Source organism: Gambusia affinis, linkage group LG18 (assembly GCF_019740435.1).
Source record: "Gambusia affinis linkage group LG18, SWU_Gaff_1.0, whole genome shotgun sequence".
NCBI classification, from domain to species: Eukaryota; Metazoa; Chordata; class Actinopteri; order Cyprinodontiformes; family Poeciliidae; genus Gambusia; species Gambusia affinis.
The window spans coordinates 7,748,846-7,769,072 of NC_057885.1; the positions used below are offsets into that span (position 1 = coordinate 7,748,846).

Genomic DNA, 20,227 nt, shown 5'->3' on the forward strand with positions numbered 1-20,227 from the left:
GTGATGGATAATGATTTCTGCACAAACATTTATCTTTGCTTCCTCCCACTGTCCAGAGTTTCATCCACACAGTAAAAATAAAGAACTGAAGCTCACTTCTCTTTAAAATTGAGGATAGGTTCTGCTATTTATATTTTTCCTTGAATTCATTTAAAAATTAAAATCTTCTTTTTATTATTATCTGATTCAAAGTGTTTCATGTCTACATATAAGTATTTAATTTGTAAAAATTTATTTTCCTAACTCATTACGACAAACACTTAATGAGTCTGGAAGCCATGACATTTTTGGTAATAAAACCGTAAAAAAAAAAAAGATAAATAATAACGTCACAATTTTGAGATATTAAAAATGAAAAGCTAAAAATGGAAAAAAAAATCTAAATCTAGTAAAATATACTAAATGCTAAGAATGTGAACAGAAACATGAACATATACAGTTTCTAGATAAATATGAACTTGTTTTCTTTGTATTATCTGAGGTCTGAAAGCACTGCATCTTTTTTATTTTGACCATTTCTCATTTTCTGCAAATGAATATTAAATATTTGCTTGGGGTTTCTGAGACAAGTTGTCAGGAGTTCATAGAATAAAAGAATAATGTTCATTTTACTCAAACATACACCTATAAAAAGTAAAATTAGAGAAACTGATCATTTTTTCAGTGGTCTCTTAATTTTTTCCAGAGCTATACATGCATCGAACTTAACTTTATTTGTACTTTTAAATAAAATACATAGACGGCTTCTTGAACAAATATTTACCCAGCATAACTGCAATTATTTTACAACAGTCACCATAAATGTGAATATATTTAACCTACATGCATTTATATTGAATCCCTGGATTTTTCGAGTGTATGCACGTTTTTTCCTGCACTGGCAACAAGCTAATTTCATCCAATCGGTGCCAGAGCCCAGCAGGCCAATAAGAAAGGAAACTGAGATCGCATCCTGTACGAGAAATTCAGAGAGAAGTCGTCACCGTGACACTGAGAGTGGAAAGTGACGCAGCCAGGAAGCAGATCTGGAACTCGGTTGACCTCAAGAGAACCAGACAAAGGTTCAGAAGGATGATCAAATCAAACTTCTTGAGTTTGATTTGATCATCAACAAAACTTTAACTTGAAACAGAAATATGAAATAGGCGACGTGAAAATCTGACAGGCAGCTGGAAGGACGCAACGAGTTGGCTCTTCGGACCATTTAAGAAACGCCACACACACACACACACACACACACACACACACACACACACACAAAAAGTCCATCAAAAAGCCATGTGAACACATCTGAGAGTCAAAAAGCTTTGAATTTTTTATGCGCTGCTAAATCACTAAGTGCTTAATCAGAGCTCCCCATAAAAGCTATGACGAAAAAGAAATTTAATTTAAATTTTTGATGATTTTCTTTGACTTAGAGGAGCGCTGTCTGAATCTGAACATTATATGGCTCTCTGATTTCCTAGAGTTCCTTTTGTGGACGTCACGGATTTAGAGTTGAATATGTCCAGAGTTCCGAAATCCTCTCAAAACATCTTCAAAAAACTAAATTACATAACCTATAAGCCTCCAAAGGTTTGGACCAATGGGAACGATGTAAAATGGTCACCTACCTTGGCTCTTATCTGTCCGGAGGTTGACACTTTGCGGATCAGCTTGTGGGACGTCTCCTCTTGCTCTCCTTCGCTGTCTGACGACTCTTCCCCAGCTTCTCCAGACTGGAAATAAAAAGCAAAAATAGATGTAAGCTGGCATGAAGCTTAATGTGTCTGTGCACCATCATTAGTCTACCAGCTCTTACAAGGGTTTATATGAAGTGTGTTGAGGTGTGTAATGTCTCAAGACTCTGTGCTGTGACTCCACCCTAGGAGCTTAAATATGCAAGAGTTGCACAGAAGCATTTACAGTAACTAGCAATTTGACCTCAAGTTGCCAATGAGGGCAAACTGGTTATGTTTTTCTTAACCTAAACCAGACAGCTTGGTGCCTGAACTCTATGTAAGTGAGCAAAACCTTCAAAAAGAATTCTCTAGTGCATTTTAAGACAAAATACAGTCTTCTGTAAAAGATATGTACGTATTTAACTTTGTAGCATGCATAATTTGATTTTAAAAAATCCCACAGCAGGAGCCTGCAGTTTCCACTCGTCATGTATACAGATTTGAGTAAACCACGGCTCAAAAGTCACAGTAATGACCCAGTAATAACAATACTTAATCTCATGCAATGTTATGTAAGTGCTTTGTCTGCGCTCAAGAAAATTCACTCACCGAAACATACCAGATGATTGCAACTGGAGGCAATACTGACTGAATAATGTACTTTCGGATTTATCTGGAAGCTAATATGACTAGTCTATGAACTTCATTTGAATGTGTAAAATTTTATTTAGTCAAAACATGGTTTTTTAATATAACAGTAAATATGACAAGACAGAAAACAGTGTGATAGTCGCTTTATCCTAAGTTGTTTTTGAATGTTGTTACTTTTGCTGTTGTTTATTTCAAACGGGTAAAACATAGCACATAATATCCCAGGGTTAGCCATAAAGGCTAGCTAGTTTGATCCGTAGTCTATGTAGGTACAAGCAATAAAAATTCAACATATTACAGTGTAACACGGACAGCTTACGTTTCTTCCGATAAAATATAACAATAATAGTAAATATAAAGCTTTATTTTACCTAAGAGGGGCATATCAAGTTACTAAATTAAAAAGAATGAAAATATAGCACATTTAGCACAAACAGTACAAAGAAAAGAGAATGAAAATAAGAATAATTTTTGTGACATATAGTAAAATAACTTTTAACCAAGATATAGAAAAGGAAACCTTTTTTTGACGGTTCATAAACAGCTAAAGTGACGTCTTTACTTTTTCTTGTTCAAGTTAATTTCTTCACATTAATGTAATGTAGGCATGGGAGAATTGCTAGAATTTTATATTTTCATTTTACATTTTAAAACCACTCTAATGTCAATTCCTATTACTTTGGACACTGATAAGGGTCCATTTAAATGGTTTAACGGTTTTAAAAGCAATGACATGGTCTTCAGATTACTGTTAACAAGGAGTACGATTTCAGAACTGCTGTAATGTCAGTTCATCTCACTGAAGAGACATTAAAAAAACTGATAAGCGTCCATTTATACTGTTAATAAAAGCCCTTACTTTCAGATAAGAACTACTGACTTAGCCATTAGTTTCTGGCACAAAGTAAACTGGACCAACACACACACACACACACACACACACACACACACACACAAAAAAAAGTTTTCTACTTCCAGTAAGATTATAACTCCTCAAAACATCTACAGCCTCATATTAGAATATAAAGACACATCTGTTTAAGTATACTGTAAACCTTTTAAACGCTGCAGGGTAGAACTTGGTGTTAAGTATTGATCTCCCTTTTGTTTTGACATCTGCAGAGTAGTTTTGCACTAGATGTTGTGCATAAATTTACCTGGCTAATGCATAGAAACTAATCATTAAAGTCGTTTTCTCCCTAAAACCCTCTATCTTGCGACTTCTGTATGTACTGAGAAAGGCTTCCATTCAGACAGATCAGAGGTAGTGGGAGTACTGAAACTAAACTCAGCAGCTACAAACCAGCTGCTCCTTCCTACAGAACTGTAATGCAGAGCCTATTTTAGCTGCCCAGTGGCATATATTTAAACAGATAATTAGCACCGAGCGCCAATTTATGAGAAACTGTGGTCTACCACAGTTTTTCATACACTGAACTCTACGCCACAGTGTAGAGTTCAGTGTCCTTTCATTTAGTTGTAGCACAGCACACACTTTCCCTGGAAGAGGAGATAACTTTAGCTTTGCTTGCAGTGGATCTGGCCTAGTGAGAGCTTCTCATGGTGTGATAACCTTGAGCACAACTACTAGTTTCGAGGTAGGCAAAAAATTACAATAGCATCTAATTGTTTGCTTTGTTTTGTTTTGTTTTAAAAAGAAAATTATTTCCACTACTACAAAAATAGCATTTTAATTTTAACCAACCTGACCTTTATGCAGAATTACAAGTGTATCGGTCAGCTGGTTAGCATGCTGTGTGTGGTGAACCAGTGGCAGTTTTAAGACCTCATAAAAGAGATCAAATGGTTCTCCTTCAGTTTTCACCTCATGACTGTCTGTGGTTTTCGTGACTGACAATATTTTCGAGCGTATGACCTTTTTTTTTGTCTTTCTTGTAAACAGTGGAAAAGTGGTGAAGATATCTTTCAGCCAGCTGCCTAAGCAGTGCACAGCCAAAGGCAGTAGGGGCAAGGTTATGCTATGTTATGTTCTTGGAGAAAAAAAGGTATACTAACCCCAAATGCAGTGAACATCTGAAACTTAATGTTTTAAAAAAATCTAGAGGTGCGACTAGACCTGTCGCAATAAGCAATAAATCAACTAACTACATGATTAATTGATTTCCATTTACATGATGTGTCATTTTTCTCTTCCACCCTCTGTCTTTCTACCAAAAACTGGATGACAAAAGTCTTTGGTCTGGTGCTTTGGTTCTGAACTAGCCAGGACAACTTGGTAATGCATTTTATTTGTTGTTTTTGCTGTTTTATTTGTTTGTTTTGGAAATTTAAAATGTCTTCCAGTTCCAGTGTTAAATGTTCATTAGAAATTAAAATTTACGGACTTTCATAATGTCTTTGTGCGTTGCTATTATTATGCAATCACCGTTAAATTACTTGAAAATGGTCTCCAAACAACAATATTATCGTTTATCGCAATGACTTCTGGGACAATTTATCGTCCAGCAAAATTTATTGCGACAGGCCAATGTGCAACTCACCAATATGAAGCTTTTTGTACTTTTTGTCCCCAATGTTCCCTCATACATCAAAATGCATGTAACATCACTATGTCCTGTAAACTAATATCTAAGCATTTTAACTTCAGGGGCGGATTCTTTTGTTACCTGACTCAAATGACCTTGTTGCTTTTTACCTTCAGCTACATGTTTTTATTGTGGTCACATACAGATTTCATCACATCCTGAGTGTCGAGAGGCAACGGCGACTTATATTTAGACATGTATAAAGAAAAAAGGAAAGTAAAAAAAAAGTGAGTCATATTTCTCTGGAGTTGAGCAACAGATAACGCCACTGGAAAACTTCAACCTTTGAACCTGCTGTAAAAAAATATATATTTGCGAGCATTTGATGATGCTTATAAATTCAGCTGTGTATGTTGAATGAGATTGTGTGAAACCGCCACATGTAACTCTTGTATCTTTCAATCTTTGTAAGAGTTGGTAACTCGGTTAGGTTCCGGTAAGGTTCACGTTTTGTTCGGTTTCCTGTAGGGGAACATTGTTTGTCCGAAACTGAGCGCCGGTGTGGTCTTACGTGGTTGTCTCAATATAATAATCCTGAGTAAAAATCATAGCTTCTCTATCGCAAAGTAATTACGCAAGGATGTAAATAAAAATGTACAACATGTTATTATTACTTTTACTTAAAATAGAAAGAACAACCACAAATCTTTCTGCTGCTAAAATGACACAAACGATGAGGTTTTTGTTGGTATTCATTACATTTTGTTGTTTCAATCTGTAAACTAAGGCAAACACTGCATAAAAAAATCTGCATTAATGTACAATCAAAGACGCTTATTACACCAAATTTCATCCCTTTTTGTCAAACTACTCTTTAAAGAACAATGCGGTGAGTAGAGGGTTAGCTCTGCTATGTTACTCACAGATTGCAAGCTGCAGTTTTAGTTTGTCTTTAGGTTTTATGCCATTGTGTCCATCTCATGTCTGCAGAATCTGTCTTTCGTGTAAGTGAAATAAAAGTGTGGGAGTAACTGGGAGTGCAGAGCAACAGGTAGGGGAGGGGCAGGTGCAAAACTACACACCTTCTGATACCAATTGTCACTTTTTAATACGTCTAATTCTTCTAGTAGTGAGACAGCAACATGAATTTCAAGACAACAATCATGCATCAAAGCATAGGTTTCTAGCCTTTACCTGGTTATTTTAAAACACAAAAATGGTGGAAAAGAACATTTGACCGATCTAGAAACCACAGCAATCAAGCTTTACACAAAGCGTTAAAAACAAGAGTAAATACTCACAATATGAGTCCTTTCAGAATCAGCTTGGGGTGATCCAAGGGACTCTCCAGGCTCTGCCACGTACAGGACATTGGGATTCAGCTTGGATGCCATGGCCAATTACAGGAAGTAGAACAGGTGAGAGGACAGGAAGACGTAGACGGCTGCGAGAAGTTCTAGATAAAAGAGGAGAAAGAGGAACGGGGGGAGAGAGAGGGAGTTTGGAGAGGTGAAAGCTAGGGACAGAAGGTTTCAGGGTTTTCCTTTAGCAGATCTCTCTCTATCCAGGTCCAACTCTGGAAAAGGATGGAGGGATGAATTATTGATTAGAAGAAAGCAGCTCTGTATTTTTTTTCCCTTTTCCTAAAAGCAAGTGAGTGCTCTAAGGTTCTCAAAGTTGGGAACACAGACAGAAAACTGTTCTGTCTGTGTGTATTATAGCTTTAAACGCTGTAACCCTCTGCTTTTGCACTCCACCAGGCATATTCACTTCTTTTTCTCGGTTCCTCTTTATTCTGTCTGACTTTGTGTGAAAAATTACTGGGTATATTTTTAAAAACAGCCGTGGAGGCAGAGCGGCTTTAAGGTGGCGGAGCAGTTTGTGCAGGCTGATGGTGATGGAAGTACCGCGGCTGACGACAGTAAACGGGCTAATGATGATTAACATCACCTTAAGCAATATTGCAGGATGCAGCAACTCGAAACCGAGGCCGATGAGATAACTGGGGACTCCGCGTGCTCCGGAGCATATTGCACGCGCTCGGACACTTAAATTTAAACAGTGTGTTGTTGTTTTTTTATAATTATTATTATTTCCTTTTTTTCGGAAAAATGCAAAAATTATAAATGAAGTATGTCGGCTTGTTGCGTGGGTGCGTGCGTGCAAGAGCGCGTGTGGGTTTCCTTGATTACGATGTGGACACGTTCTTCAAAAGGACCTGTCTGCATCTCACCTCACCCGCCGCCCCCGGTGACACCGGACCTGACCACTCAAGACCTTAAAGCACATTTCCTATACGTATATGTGAACAAATGACAATAAGGGCAAAACGCGAGAGAACGGACAGTGGGTTTTTTTTATACAGGCGTGTATTTTACACATTTATTAACAATAATAAACAGCAGCGAAGGTACAACCGGCGCTTCATCATTCATTCCGTGAATAAGCTCACATCCGACACTTATTTAACTCCTGGGTACATTCGCTTCAGCTGGCTCAGCTGTCATAAGAGCGAAAGCATTCATAAGCGACCTATGTGCGGCCACCCCCTCCGCACAAACATAGCCCCTCGGCGCCGATAAAAAACAAAAACAAAAAATAAGATAGAAAGAAAAAAAACGAGGCTGCCGCTTACCTCCGGACTGCACTCAGCGGTGTCTCTCCTGCCCCTGCTGCCCGGCCTGGGTGCCTCGTCAGCCGGCGTTGGGGATAGGGCTCGTGGCCGGCGGTCAGCAGGAGCGTGCGGCTCTCTCTGGTGGTGCTCGCCTTGCAGAGAGAGACGCGGACATACGCATAGCGTCGGAGCGGCTCTGAGTCAGGTAGGAAGAGGAGGAGGTGAAGCAGGGTGGGAGGGAGGGAGGCGGGAGAGAGAAGAAGAGAGAGAGGAAGAACGAGAAAGAGAAAGAGAGAGAGACAGAGAGACGAGAAAGGGGCCGTGTTGAGTCGCCTAGACGCTGTACTGAGGTTAAGCGGAGAGCAAACAACGCGCGCACGCAGGCACGACAAGCGCGTGCAAGAGAGAGGTAGAGCGCGAGGACCCAAACAGCCCGCACAGACAGGAATAACATATCGTACTGTGTCTGCATACCCCCGATGAGCTTTTCCTTCTTGTGTCGCGACACAACAAAGTTCAGTGTATTTTATGTGGTTTCTTATTGATAGACCAACACAATGTAGTAAATAATTGTTAAATATATATATAACACGGTTTTCTACGTGTTCAATGTGTGTTGTCATATGTATTCCCCTAACAGCCTCTTTTCTCTTTACCCAGTGTGAAATGTGGTGAAGGCAGCATCATGCTGTCGGGGTGTTTTTTTCTTCAGGAAAGCTGGATAAACACAAGATAAGATTGGAGACTGGGGTGGAAGATCATATTGCCTGCCTTCCAGTTCTTGAAATGTATTTATTTTAAAAAAGTTTTGTTGTCAAATGTTTGTGCTCGTGAGGTTCGTGATGCAAAAATTAGGTCATCAAAAGTCATCAAACGTATATTGTTTAAATACAATTTAAACAGTATATTTTCCTTTTTTTAAAATATATGTATTTCACAAATTATGATGCAGAGGCAAACATTCTTGCGGCACAAAATAGCTCTTATGTAGCACAGGTTTGTCAGATTTGAACATGCTTGCCAAGGGTGAGGTGTGGGTGAGGGAGTGTCAGCTAGCCTAGCCATACAGGAGTGATGCAGCTTTTGTCGTGCCCAAGGTCATTGACCCAACTGAAATGCTAATGGAATGATGGGACTTTCTTTCTTCAGTCTAGAAGTGATTTGTGGATCTGGAATAAGCAGGACTATCAGGGATGCTTTTTATCCCATCGTATGCTCAAGAGGCCTTGGGGGGTTGACTGTCCTTTGTTGTTGCTGATCCTGTGCGATGATTTCATGGACAGGTTCTCAAGGCGTAATCATGGAAAAGAACGTGTCTCGTTTGGGAATCTCGGCATATTGTCTTTGCTTTTTGCAAATAATATGGTTTTATTTGTTTCTTTAGGCAATGGCTTCTTTAAATCTGAAGTCATAGTTTTTAACCATAAAAAGGTGGATGACACTTTCTGGAAAGGGCCAGTCTTTGCCTCAAGTGTAAGATTTTCAAGGTGTTTTCACACCTGACTGTCCGGTAGACTCGGTTTGATTGGAGATCATAAATGCAACATTTGCTACATTTTCAGCAGGTGCTGTTCCCTTTCACACAGAACTGTGTAAAACGATCCAAACCCTGTGAAATACCTGTTTGACCCCTTACCTGTGGTGGCGCTGCATCGAGGAAAAAACACGAGAACCATTGAAGATGATGTGAGCACAACTTCTTCCTTGCCAAAATGTAAACAAAATTAGGCTGGCGTTAGATATTAGAAGTGGTAGGATTTATCTTTGGGAAAAGACCATGACTCCCTCTACCACGTGAGATGAGTTTGTTTTGGTCGTACATACCCAGAATGCCCAGAGCTGCTTTTGGGAGTGGTCACTTCACACATGCATTCAAACTGCAGTAGGGTTCACTTCAACCAAACTAAGATCCTTGTAGGCAGACCAGTGTTCACTTTTTTGGTCCACATCAGAATTCAATCGCTCATTCTCAATTCCCCAAACAAACCAGACTTTCTGGGCAAATGAATTAGACTTTGATTAAAGTGAACTAAACAGTGCTGATGTGAATGCACCCTAAGTAACTTGGTGTGTTAACCTGAAGGATGGTAAGATGGAGCTGGAGATGGACAGAGGGCTTAGTCTCGAGTATTGCTTTTCTCCACTGGTGAGAAGAAATACCTGACATATCAGGAAGGGAATCCCTTGATTTACTGGTTGGTAAACATTTCAACCCTAAGCTATAAGATATGGATCATGACCGAAAGAGCAAGAGCCCTGGTTAAAAGAGGAACAAATTAACTTCCTCTGTGGGGTGGCTGGATAGGGTGGAGAGTTTTGTCATCCAAGGGGAAATGGCAGAGCAGCTACTCCTCTGTGTTAAAAGGAGTCTGCTGTGGATGTTTGGGACCCAGTAGCCATCAGGGCGCCTATTAGGTCCCTGGGTTTTCTGCACCTGTCCATTTGGGTGGATACCCTGGGGAATAACCACACACCATAATAAGGATTATTCTGTATATCCTTCTGGGTATTTCTGGATTTTCCTCTTGGACCTGTTACCCCCACAACCCAATACTGAATAAATGGAAGACCATGGATGGACAGATGAACGGACAAGTAGTGAGACTCTTATTAAAATCACAGATTAAATTTGACTAAGTTAAAGAACCACATCGGTGTTTAATAGAATCTGGACAAAATTTGATCCCATCAAGTTCAAGATCTTACATCCAAATTGAATTATTTTACCTCCAAGAGAGATTTTTAATACAATTTTTGTGGTTTTTAACTACTTTTGCAGAACGGGTTTTATCAGGTTAGCTGGTCTGCGTGGTTTAATGAGAGGTAAGTAAGGGGTCATCTGAAGGAGGAAACTGCCAAGGGCATCATTCATTCAAGAACCACCACTGTCGTAGATCGCAACAGTGGATTATTGCATAAAAGATTTATAGCCACAATTAAATAAATCAATGAACTCATTGACACTTGAATTAACTGACTTAGCCGTGTGGCTTATTGATGGAAAAAAACAGTCTTCCCTTGGGCCGATTTAACAGCTTCTTGTTGCTTTCAGTCCTAATAAATGAGCTCCGGGTGCAAAATAAATGGTGTATGTTCAGAGCTCCATTTCCTTTAAAGCACTTTCAGATTGTCATGACTGATTTATACTCTGATGGCGTGGAGTTCAGCAGAGGCATGTGTAATATTTTTGGTGGTGAGAGTGTTTTACTAACTGTCGTATTTCTGCTTGACATTTGGGAATGCATTAACAGGTCCAAACAAATTTAGTTTTGATTTATACAACTTTTTTTTTTTTTTTTTCCGCTTTGAAGTTCTCAGAGGGTCGTGTTATTGTTGTCCTTATTGGATGAATCTAATAAAAAAAAACAACCTTGACTTTATAGTACATTTCAGGCAGAAAAGGCCAATTATATTATTTAGTAAAGAATACATACACTTTTAAATTTCACGTCTCAAAAATGAGAAGGTTATGAGCACAAAACAAAGAAATGCACAATGGTCACGTGGAAAGAAAGAAAGTCATAGTTTTCAGAATATTTCTCAAAGAAATACTTGAAGCAAGTGGTTTGGGTTTGCTTAGGAGGATCAGAGTAAAGCAATACATCTGCAAAGTGATCAAGTCCCAGAGACAGGCGATTTTGGAAGGCTGTTGTTTTTAGTGTGTGACACTGAGCACATTTATGTGACCGTAAAAACTGACCTTTGAGTCTGCATCGAGTACCCACAGACCTTTAATCCCCCGTGGCAACCATTCAGCTGTGCGAAACATTTGGGGGAACTGAGCACCACCTCCTCCTCAGAGCTGCAGTTTCCAAGTTTCCAAGCTTTAGGAAAGCTTGGAAACTTGGAAACTGCCCCACCCAACTCCTTCAGACTAGCCAGCAGCAATTAGCAAACCCCTGGTGGAACCATGCATCTGGTCAGCTCATTATACAAGCCACTTCTAAGTGAAACGCTGGTAAAAGTGTTGTTAAAGGGGTAATAGAGGTGTACTGTAGTGATGACTTCCTGAAGGTGGGGTTTCAGAAAGAACCATTTTTAAAGAGACGGGACCCAATTTCAAGGCATTAAATTACAAAGTCAAATTTCTTTTAAGCCATATTCACACATAGAGCATTTTTATAACAACTGAAGGTAAATATTATTTGATTGTGCCATTAAATGGCACTATGTGGCTGAAAAACACGTAATACTGGCCCCTTTAACTAACTAACCCTAACCTTTTTTAAAAAAACATTTATTTTAATGGTCTTATCACCAGTATGTGCCTCACACGTGACAATAAACAGATATATATCAAAATTAAAAAAAATAAAAAGTTGCAGTGCTCTCAGTGAGGGAATGCACACTGTTCAAGGAGACCCTGCAGTTACCTTCGACCTACAGCCAGCATGACATTCCTCTCGCAGGCAGCAACACATCTGCCTTTGCTGCAGACACCCACTTTTTCGCCCTCCGTCACTCGGCAGCACTTAGCCTCCATCTCGTTTCTCGAGTCGTCGGCGAAGTTTGAGCTATGCTGAACTAAGCTACTCAGCTTTGCTGAACAGCTTTTTAGGGCGCACAGTCTAATGAAGAGCTCGAGCTCCAGGAGAGAGGTGTCTATATTAATGAGGCTCGCGCTAACGCAAGGACACAGGCCGCCACAAACACATGCAGCAACACGGCAATCATACTGGCACCACTCACTGCAGTAGTAATTTGTTTACTGTTGATTAAATATTCATGGGGAATTAGCCGTGAGCCTGCCAACAACCACTTGATTTAAGCTCTGTGTGTGTGTCCCTTTTATGAGCAATGGTGATTCTTTTTTTCTTTTTTTTCTAAATTCTCCAAAATTAATGAGATTACTCTACTTATATCCTTACATATAGCACAGGAAAGGTAGATAAGTGCGCACTAAAAGGATTGCATTCGCACCTGATGATTCCCCCTTGATAATAATCAGGTGAAGGTGTTATTGTGATCATCCGTTTCCTCCGGTTGCCCTTGACAACAGCGAGAGAGAGAGAAAAAAGAAAGAGATAAGAGAGGGAGGAAAATGAACAAGAGCATTAGCAACGAAGACGTGTTACTATGAATTTCTTCTTATTGATAACAAATTCTGTAAAACAGGAGAATTGAGTTTGACGCATCAACAGATGTATGTGGGGAAATAAGTGCCAAAAACCCTCTCTATATTCTCCTTGAAATGTAAAACTTGTTATATTCATGCCCCGCCTGCTTTTGCACATTTTCTCATGTTGCAACCACGAATCTCATTTGTATTCTATTGGGATTTTACGTGACAGATAAAGCAGTGCATAATTGTGAAGCGAAAAAGGAAAAGTGTGTTGTGCACATCAAGAGGCATCTTTTTATGCAGTCATACAGCTGCACGTCTTAAAGACACACTGAGACTAAATTGTTAGAACACAGGGTGTTCGGCGCACCGTAGACGTTTCAAAAATATCAGAAGGCCTTAAATTATCTTAAATTTATTAAAGAAAAAAATAAATTAGCCTTAATAATCACAAGTCTTACATTTTGTCATGGCGGAACTATTTAATCTTATACATTCTATGTAGGATTTTTCCTCGCTGGACTTTTCTATCAAGCAGAAGTTAGACATCTTCACTCACAGCGTTCTGTGACTCAAGGCAGTTAAGACTACCAGTAACAAGCTACTAATACATGCTAGTTTGCAAGCAAACAAAGAAGTCATAAGTAGCTAGCATACAGCTCTCTGGGTAGGCAACTAGGTAACTAAGAATGGCTTTATTTTCTAGCTAGCACAAAACCCAGCCATTGGCACGTAGTGTATGGCTTATTAGCACCCAGGATATGCACAAGCTACCTAGCAAACAAAGAAAGTCATTAGCTGTTAGCATCCGGCTCTTTAGCATCTAGCATATGGCTCTGTAGCTAGCCAGCTACCTCTCTAGCCATATTCCATGTGAGAATCCCAAGGCTGCTGCCATGAGCCGCCACAAGTGAAATCCAGAAATTTCACGGTTTTGGTCACCTGTCGTGATACAGGTCTTAAATTTTACTCATAATAGTCTTAAAAAAAAGAGGTCTTAAATTTGAGTTGGTGAAAGCCGCACAAACCCTGGAACATCAATTTCAAACATTGCCTCAAATTATCTGTTAGATTTAGATCTGGACTTTAATTTAATTATAACACAAGAACATCCTCTGATCTGGACCAGAAGCTCCAGTCCTCCGACGCCATGTCCTCCTGCATTTTGGATTCGTCCGTGCTCCAGCACACCGTTCCCTGTATTTAATCTATCTTCAAATCAATTCTGACTAGCATCTGTGGAAACAAGAGTTCTGCCACCACCGTGTTTCAGTATGGGGATAACGTGTTCAAGGTGATGCGCGCTGTTAGTTTTTAGCTTTTCATTCGCGAAATAGAGGAATATTACAAATGGTTTTAATTCTACTTCACTGCGATGTCCTAGCTTGAGTTTGTCTATCAGAAACAACCCCGATAGATATTGTTGGATACTGTTGAATTTTGCGGATCACAGTGTGTGTCTCTTTGGTAAAGATTACAGAGTTTATAATAAATATTTCACTGTTGGTGTTTCTCCCCTTGAAAAGGTGCTTTGAAATGATTTAGATAAATCCAAGCTAATGTCTCTATGGTGTAAAAAATTGTTCAGGAAATAAAGACAAAGCAATAAAGACGCCTGTCTCTCTCTGTCTCACCCCCACACACACACACATGCATCTACTTCATGCTCTCCCTGGGAGTTCTGCACAGGCTGTCAAATTTCCTCTCTTCCTCATCCAACTGTTGCACAGCGTGAGCAGAAACCGGAGCCGAGCAATGAAAGAAACTTAGAACTGAGAGATAATTAGTGTCTCTGTGTTTCATATCAAACCGAGGGCAAATTACCACGCTGCCATAATCATCATGCAAACACAAACGTATCGTCGCACACACACCCCGTGTTAATCCTTCGCTACCAGAATACACAGTATTTATTTATTCTGTCATAATATAGTTAATATAATAATCGGGGACTAGCTTTATTAAATTATCTGCGCAGGAAATACTAGTTCCTTTAAAATTGCAGTATGTGGCTTTAATAAATATGCTTTTTATACAGATTTGTTAAAATGTTGCCATGTCATGACACCATGTTATGAGACGTATAATTTGTGAAAAGATTGATCTCCTCCACTTCTTCCCTGAGCTGTCAGAAGAAGTCCACCACTCTCAAGCAAAAACAACCAATCAGAGCCAGGAGGAGGGTCTTAGCGCTGACAATCAACATGCTAAATGTGCTAACGGCAGAGGAACAACTTATCGTTACAGGAAAGTTGGTTTTCTGCCGTTACTGGTGGTCATGCTAACTAGCCGTGGGGGACGAGACGGAGAAACACCAGCAGCAGCGCCACACGACTGTGATTGACAGCACAAAACCCCGCCTCCTGGCTCTGATTGGTTGGTTCTAGTTAGCAATGGGAGAAGGCAGAGGAGTTCAATCTGTTCACAGGTTATCCGGCTCATATTAAACTGTGACGACGTGGTGACCATTTCAACAAACATGTAAAATATATATATTTTTTATAAAATTTACACACTGCAGCTTTAAAAGGTTGCAGTCTTCATCATGTTTTATAATGTGGACACACCTTTACCGGGAAACGCCATCATTTCCAGTTAACTCGAATGCTATGTAAGCTAACAGATAAAAAAGTTAATCACTTCATGACATTTAAGTAATTATAGCTACATCCACATCATTTTAAGAGATAAACATGAGGCTTTGTACTCTATATAATGAACATTTAGTTCACATGGAGTGGAGTGGAATGTATTATTACCTTATCATGTCGTCACCTTCTTAAAAGGTCTTTTTGGGTTTTTTTTTTTTTTTTTTTTACTAAAAGTGATTTTGGAGGAAATTGTTTTTTAAAATGACAACCTCTTTAGTACCAAAATTATTAATTCTAGGAAGGTGATAATATTAACATTTTTTGAAAAATCCATTCTTAAATTCATAGTCACCTTGTAAATTTAAAACCAAACACTTCAAAACATAAGACAAGAGAACGAACAAAACTATTTTATGCTGATCTTCTAAAATTGGGAAAATACAACAAAGTAGCAATGCGCTTGAATATGTCCATGTCTACAGTTAATTAATAAAGGTTGGAAAAGAGTGAAAGAATGGAAAGACAACCAATTTAGTAAAAATCTTTTATTTCTAACATCTGCACTGTAAAAACACAAAATCTTACCAAATAGGATTGTCTAGTTTCTAATGTAAACATCTCTAAACACCTGAAATAAGACAAAACTAGCTAGCAGGTAACTTTTCAGTAAGATTTAGCAGCTTGTTTTAAGTCAATAACTCTCCTCTATTTATTAACAAAAAGTTCCACTGGTAGATTATTTCACTTGTAACAGTGGAACTAGAACTTTACCATCAATATACAAGAATTACTGACTCAAAACAAACCCCTATATCTTAATGAAAAGTTATTTGTACTCTAGTTTTGTCTTATTTCAAGTGTACAATATTTGCAATAGAAAGTAGGAAAAAATAATACTCTTTTTTTTTAATGAAAGGTTTGTAAAGTTTTCAGCCATTTTCACATTTATGAATACAAACCCCTAATTTGTTCTTCCACACACTTCCACAAACTACACACGTTTCACTCAAACGTTTTGTGTTATGTAACGATTCTGACCTCCTCTTCACCCCCAAAACGAACTGCAAAATACGTTCAAACAGTTTTCCCGTCATTCGGATCACAAACGACGCCCAGATAAAATCATAAAATGAAGAAAACCACAAAGCACTGAGATGTGTGATCTTCAAAGTTACAGCAACAAATGCTGCTAGTCAGAAAGTACCTGCATATATTTCAAAATCCAAACCAAAAATATTTCTTTCTCTTTTTTTGTTTGTTTTTTCCACCCAAAAAACCAAAAACTTTCCTGTCCACACTTGCTTGATAATCCTTGAGACTTCAAACAGATCACTTACCCTTTTAAAGCAGAAGTTAATTATTTTAAAGACGGCTCTCCTGCTGAACTGTGAGACTCTGAGGGTCAACATGCGGCGCAGCCCCCGCCCTCCGCCTTTCCAAGGTCATAAAGGACCCTTAATGGGTTAAGGGAACATTATCTCAATTGATCTGGATTCGACCCAGTCCGTATTGATCAGGTAATTAGGAAAAGAGGGGAGATAAATGAAAAGACGGATGGGCCCAGCTCTTCATTAATCTGGAACAAAGCCAGTCACAGGCTGAGCTCCCTCTTTAGCTATTTTCGGCCCCTCCGTGATACAATTAGTGCGGGTCATTACGTGTGTGCGGGGCTCTTGCTCTGCTGTTGCATGTGTAACTATGCTGCCACCTAGTGATTCCGATCGGTTTTAAAAGAAACGGTGAAGAAAGAGAAGCGGGAGCAGACGCGGTGGAACCGAGAAGGAAAATGGAGAAATGAGAAACAAAAAAACAAAAAAACGAGGTGAGGCTTATCTGAGCTGCAGCGAAGTGAAAACATAGGCTCTCTGAGTGCATAAATTATTTAAGTGTTGCTAGCCATTTCCCCTTTGATCTGCGAGATGGGTGTAATGATTTATTTTATTTTTTTAAGAGCTAATGAGGCAGGAACTGGTGGGAGGGATGAAAATGGGAGATGAGGAGCAGCAGCAGCGAGAGCAAGAAAGAGAATAGGACGAAGCAGGTCAGGATGAGGGCAATAAAGAGAGAAAATATTTATTCAGTTATTAGTCTGCTGTTGTGACACCTGAACATTATCAATGCAGTTTGTTTGGTTGTTTTGAGAAGATACGTTGAATGTTAACATGTCACTGCAGTTGATCCCGAGTGTAAGTTTTCAGCAACTCAAGGCCAAACTAATCTTACACATAATTTATTCTCCTCCCACTTCTGTTCTGTAATCACACAACAAACCATTTTGCGCCCATGTAATTAATTATCAATGTATTCATCTGAATAGTTCCGTATTTTTGGTGAAAAATAAAACAGTCAGTAAAAGAAAAAATGCCATTTATATGTTATCAAATATGTTATCTATGTATGTATATTATATTTTGAAGATTTTGAATTTTGCCTATTTTTTGTTAGCCTAGCAAAAAGCACATTAGTCTAGCACTGAGTACATTAACTTAGATTAAAACACATTAGCCTAGCATGGAGTACATTAACTTATTTTAAAGCAAATTAACCTAGCTTAAAGCACATTAGCCCAAACAAATTAGCCTAACATGGAGTACATTAACCTAGCTTATAGAATATTAGCCTAGCATGGCGTACATTAACCTAGCTTAAAGTGTATTAGCCTAGCATGGAGTACATTAGCATAGCAAGGACAGTCAAGCTTGTTAGGAGCTACAGAATCATTTCACGGTTAGTTTTCTTGCCCATATTTAACATTTGTTCTAATTCAGATGTTTCACCATTTGTCAAGCTCTAAAACAAATCCAAAATTGTCTCACCGAGATGAAAGTAATTTGTTTATGTTGTTCAGGGACAGCCTGCTGTAGCTAAAGAGGACCAACACAGGTAATTTCAGGTTAATTAGTCTCTAACTCTTGGGACATTCTACAGTTATGAGGTTTTTTCCCTGGACTTTCTTCTCAATTTCCAGGCGAGATTAAATCTGCGTCAGTCTGCAGGGAGAGTTGCGGCAAAAATCAGCTTGTGTGAGAGGAGGTGAAGACTGGAGTGTGCAAAGAGTGTGACAGAAACTGACCTGACCTCAGCAGCAGTCAAGAAACAAAGAAACATGGTTGAATCCTTTGATGTGGATCTGGATGCAGCTGCCAACTAGCATAAAGGCAAATAAATAGGATGTAGGTAAAAGGATGTTGAGAGACTTCTGATTAAAAAGGAAGACGGAAGTCATTTATCTAGGTCAACTCTAGCAGGTAAAGATCCACAGTTATAAATCTGCTCTTTCACAACATTTACCACCAAGGAGGGACTTTAACAGTGAAGAGCCTGTTCTAAAACAAATTTGCCAAAAAGGAACTAAAAGCATTAAAGCCTTTAGGAGATATGTTTACTGTAAAAACACACTGGGATAAAAGCCTGTCAGGATAACTAGTTTTTCTAGACAATAAATTGTCCCAGACATTATTGCGATAAACAATAATATTGTGTGTTCTGAGACCATTTAGTAATGTAATGGTAATGGTAATGGTAATGCACATCTTCTTAAAGATCAATAAACTTTGAATTTTAACAAACATATAACACTGGAACTGGAAGACATTTTAAATATCTAAAATAAACAAACAAAACAACAGGGAAAAAAAAACAAATAAAAGGAATTATGAAGTCTCTGTAAACAAAGTTGACCTCCAAAAAACAGCCACTTTTGAAATCCACTTTTTGGTAGAAAGAGAATAACGATAAATTATTGATCTTGCTTTAATTTATCATGTGATTAATCAATTTATCGTTTATTTTGACAGAAATAACTGGGATAAAAGCCTTCTGGTTGATATTTTTCTTATTACTGCATCTTGGTTTTCTGCTCTCCTTCCATCAAAGTCCTAATATTATGGTTTCTAGTCCTCAAGAGTGTTTCCATTGATTCTTGAGTCTACGACTTAAAGACTGAAGTAGATGAAGGTAATCAATTCGGATAAACTGAATCCAGATCACGCATGTTCTGTGCTGAACTCGTTAATTCAAATTCTTCAAAATGGAGCCTTGACTGCTATCGTCTTTCAAAGGACAATAGCAAGTACTCTGTGCCTAATTCTGTATTTTTGTAACTCCTTCTTGTCCTCTCAATCCAAAGCCAGTCGCTGCCCATGGCTGTTCATACTGAACCCTGTATTTTCTGAAGGTTTCCTTCAATTAGACTGGAGCGATTACTGTCACAGGCCTGCTTCAAATGAAGGATTGTGCCACAGTTATTGGCTGGGCTTCCACTGAAAACTTCCCACAAACAGGCGTTATATGATTAGCTGAATTTTCGGACAATTGGACAGAATTGAACTTGATGTAACTGGAATGCAACGAGGCAAATTAGATTTGAAGCAATTAGATGTGAAAGACCTATTTCTCTTTTAAAGTACCTTGAGATGGGATTTGTTGTTAATTGACTCTGCATGAATAAACTAATAGAACAGAATTGAAACAGAGTGTGCCATTCAATGGACAGAAAAAGAAGGAAACACAGAGAAAAAGAAAGCATTTGTACTTCTTGTGTTATCCGTTGAAGTTACTGTGAAATATAATTGATCTGGAACCTTTCTGGTACCGGTAGAAGTCTATTCCACTGTGCTTTGAAGAGCTCAGGATCACTTCGAACTTTTCCACCCTAGACAGGAACATGTGAGTGGACGACTGGTGAGCGCATCGCAAGGGCAATTTGGCAGACAATAAAGCAAGCGGTGGTGAAAACAGTGGAGCAGTGATGGACATGAATCATCTACAGACAATCACAGATCGGAGAGGAAACAAAGAGGCCATTGAGTGTTTGAGTGTGCTAGCTCTTCGCCATATTGGTTTCCATGAGAACACGAGACTGCGTGAGCAAACAGGTGGTAACCTCAAAGAGCGCGGCGACAGGGCTTTGTACGCGCCGGGCTGTTAATGAAGCGACACGGCGTGGAGAATTTTACATACGCACATCGAAACCTGTCCGTCGAAAGGTACCGAGAGGCTGCTGAGACTTGGGAGACAGATAGGAGGATCTTTAAAACAGCTACTCCATGTGTGTCCATTAATTTAAAAAAAAGAGAGAAAAAAGTCCTTGACTCAAACAAAAAGAGTGTGCTGAGCTGTGCCTTTCATTTTTCCCATGAACCAATAATTGCCTATTCCTC

The 20,227-nt window shown here is 38.9% G+C and overlaps 1 protein-coding gene across 2 annotated transcripts in view; it reads right to left on the reverse strand.

Moving 5' to 3' along the window:
* The window catches only part of si:dkey-172j4.3 (diacylglycerol kinase eta), an 89,272-nt gene that overhangs the window by 64,440 nt on the left and 4,605 nt on the right, over positions 1-20,227 (reverse strand). Inside the window, exons 2-4 of one of the 2 annotated variants that reach the window (XM_044096987.1) lie at positions 7,434-7,608; positions 6,100-6,254; positions 1,614-1,718 (exon numbers count right to left, since the gene is read on the reverse strand). In XM_044096987.1, the coding sequence (XP_043952922.1) occupies positions 1,614-1,718; positions 6,100-6,192 (198 nt within the window). In that variant the 5' untranslated portion in view covers positions 6,193-6,254; positions 7,434-7,608. Of the gene's footprint in view, positions 1-1,613; positions 1,719-6,099; positions 6,375-7,433; positions 7,645-20,227 lie in introns of those variants that run through there. The other variant, XM_044096988.1, reaches the window with a different exon arrangement.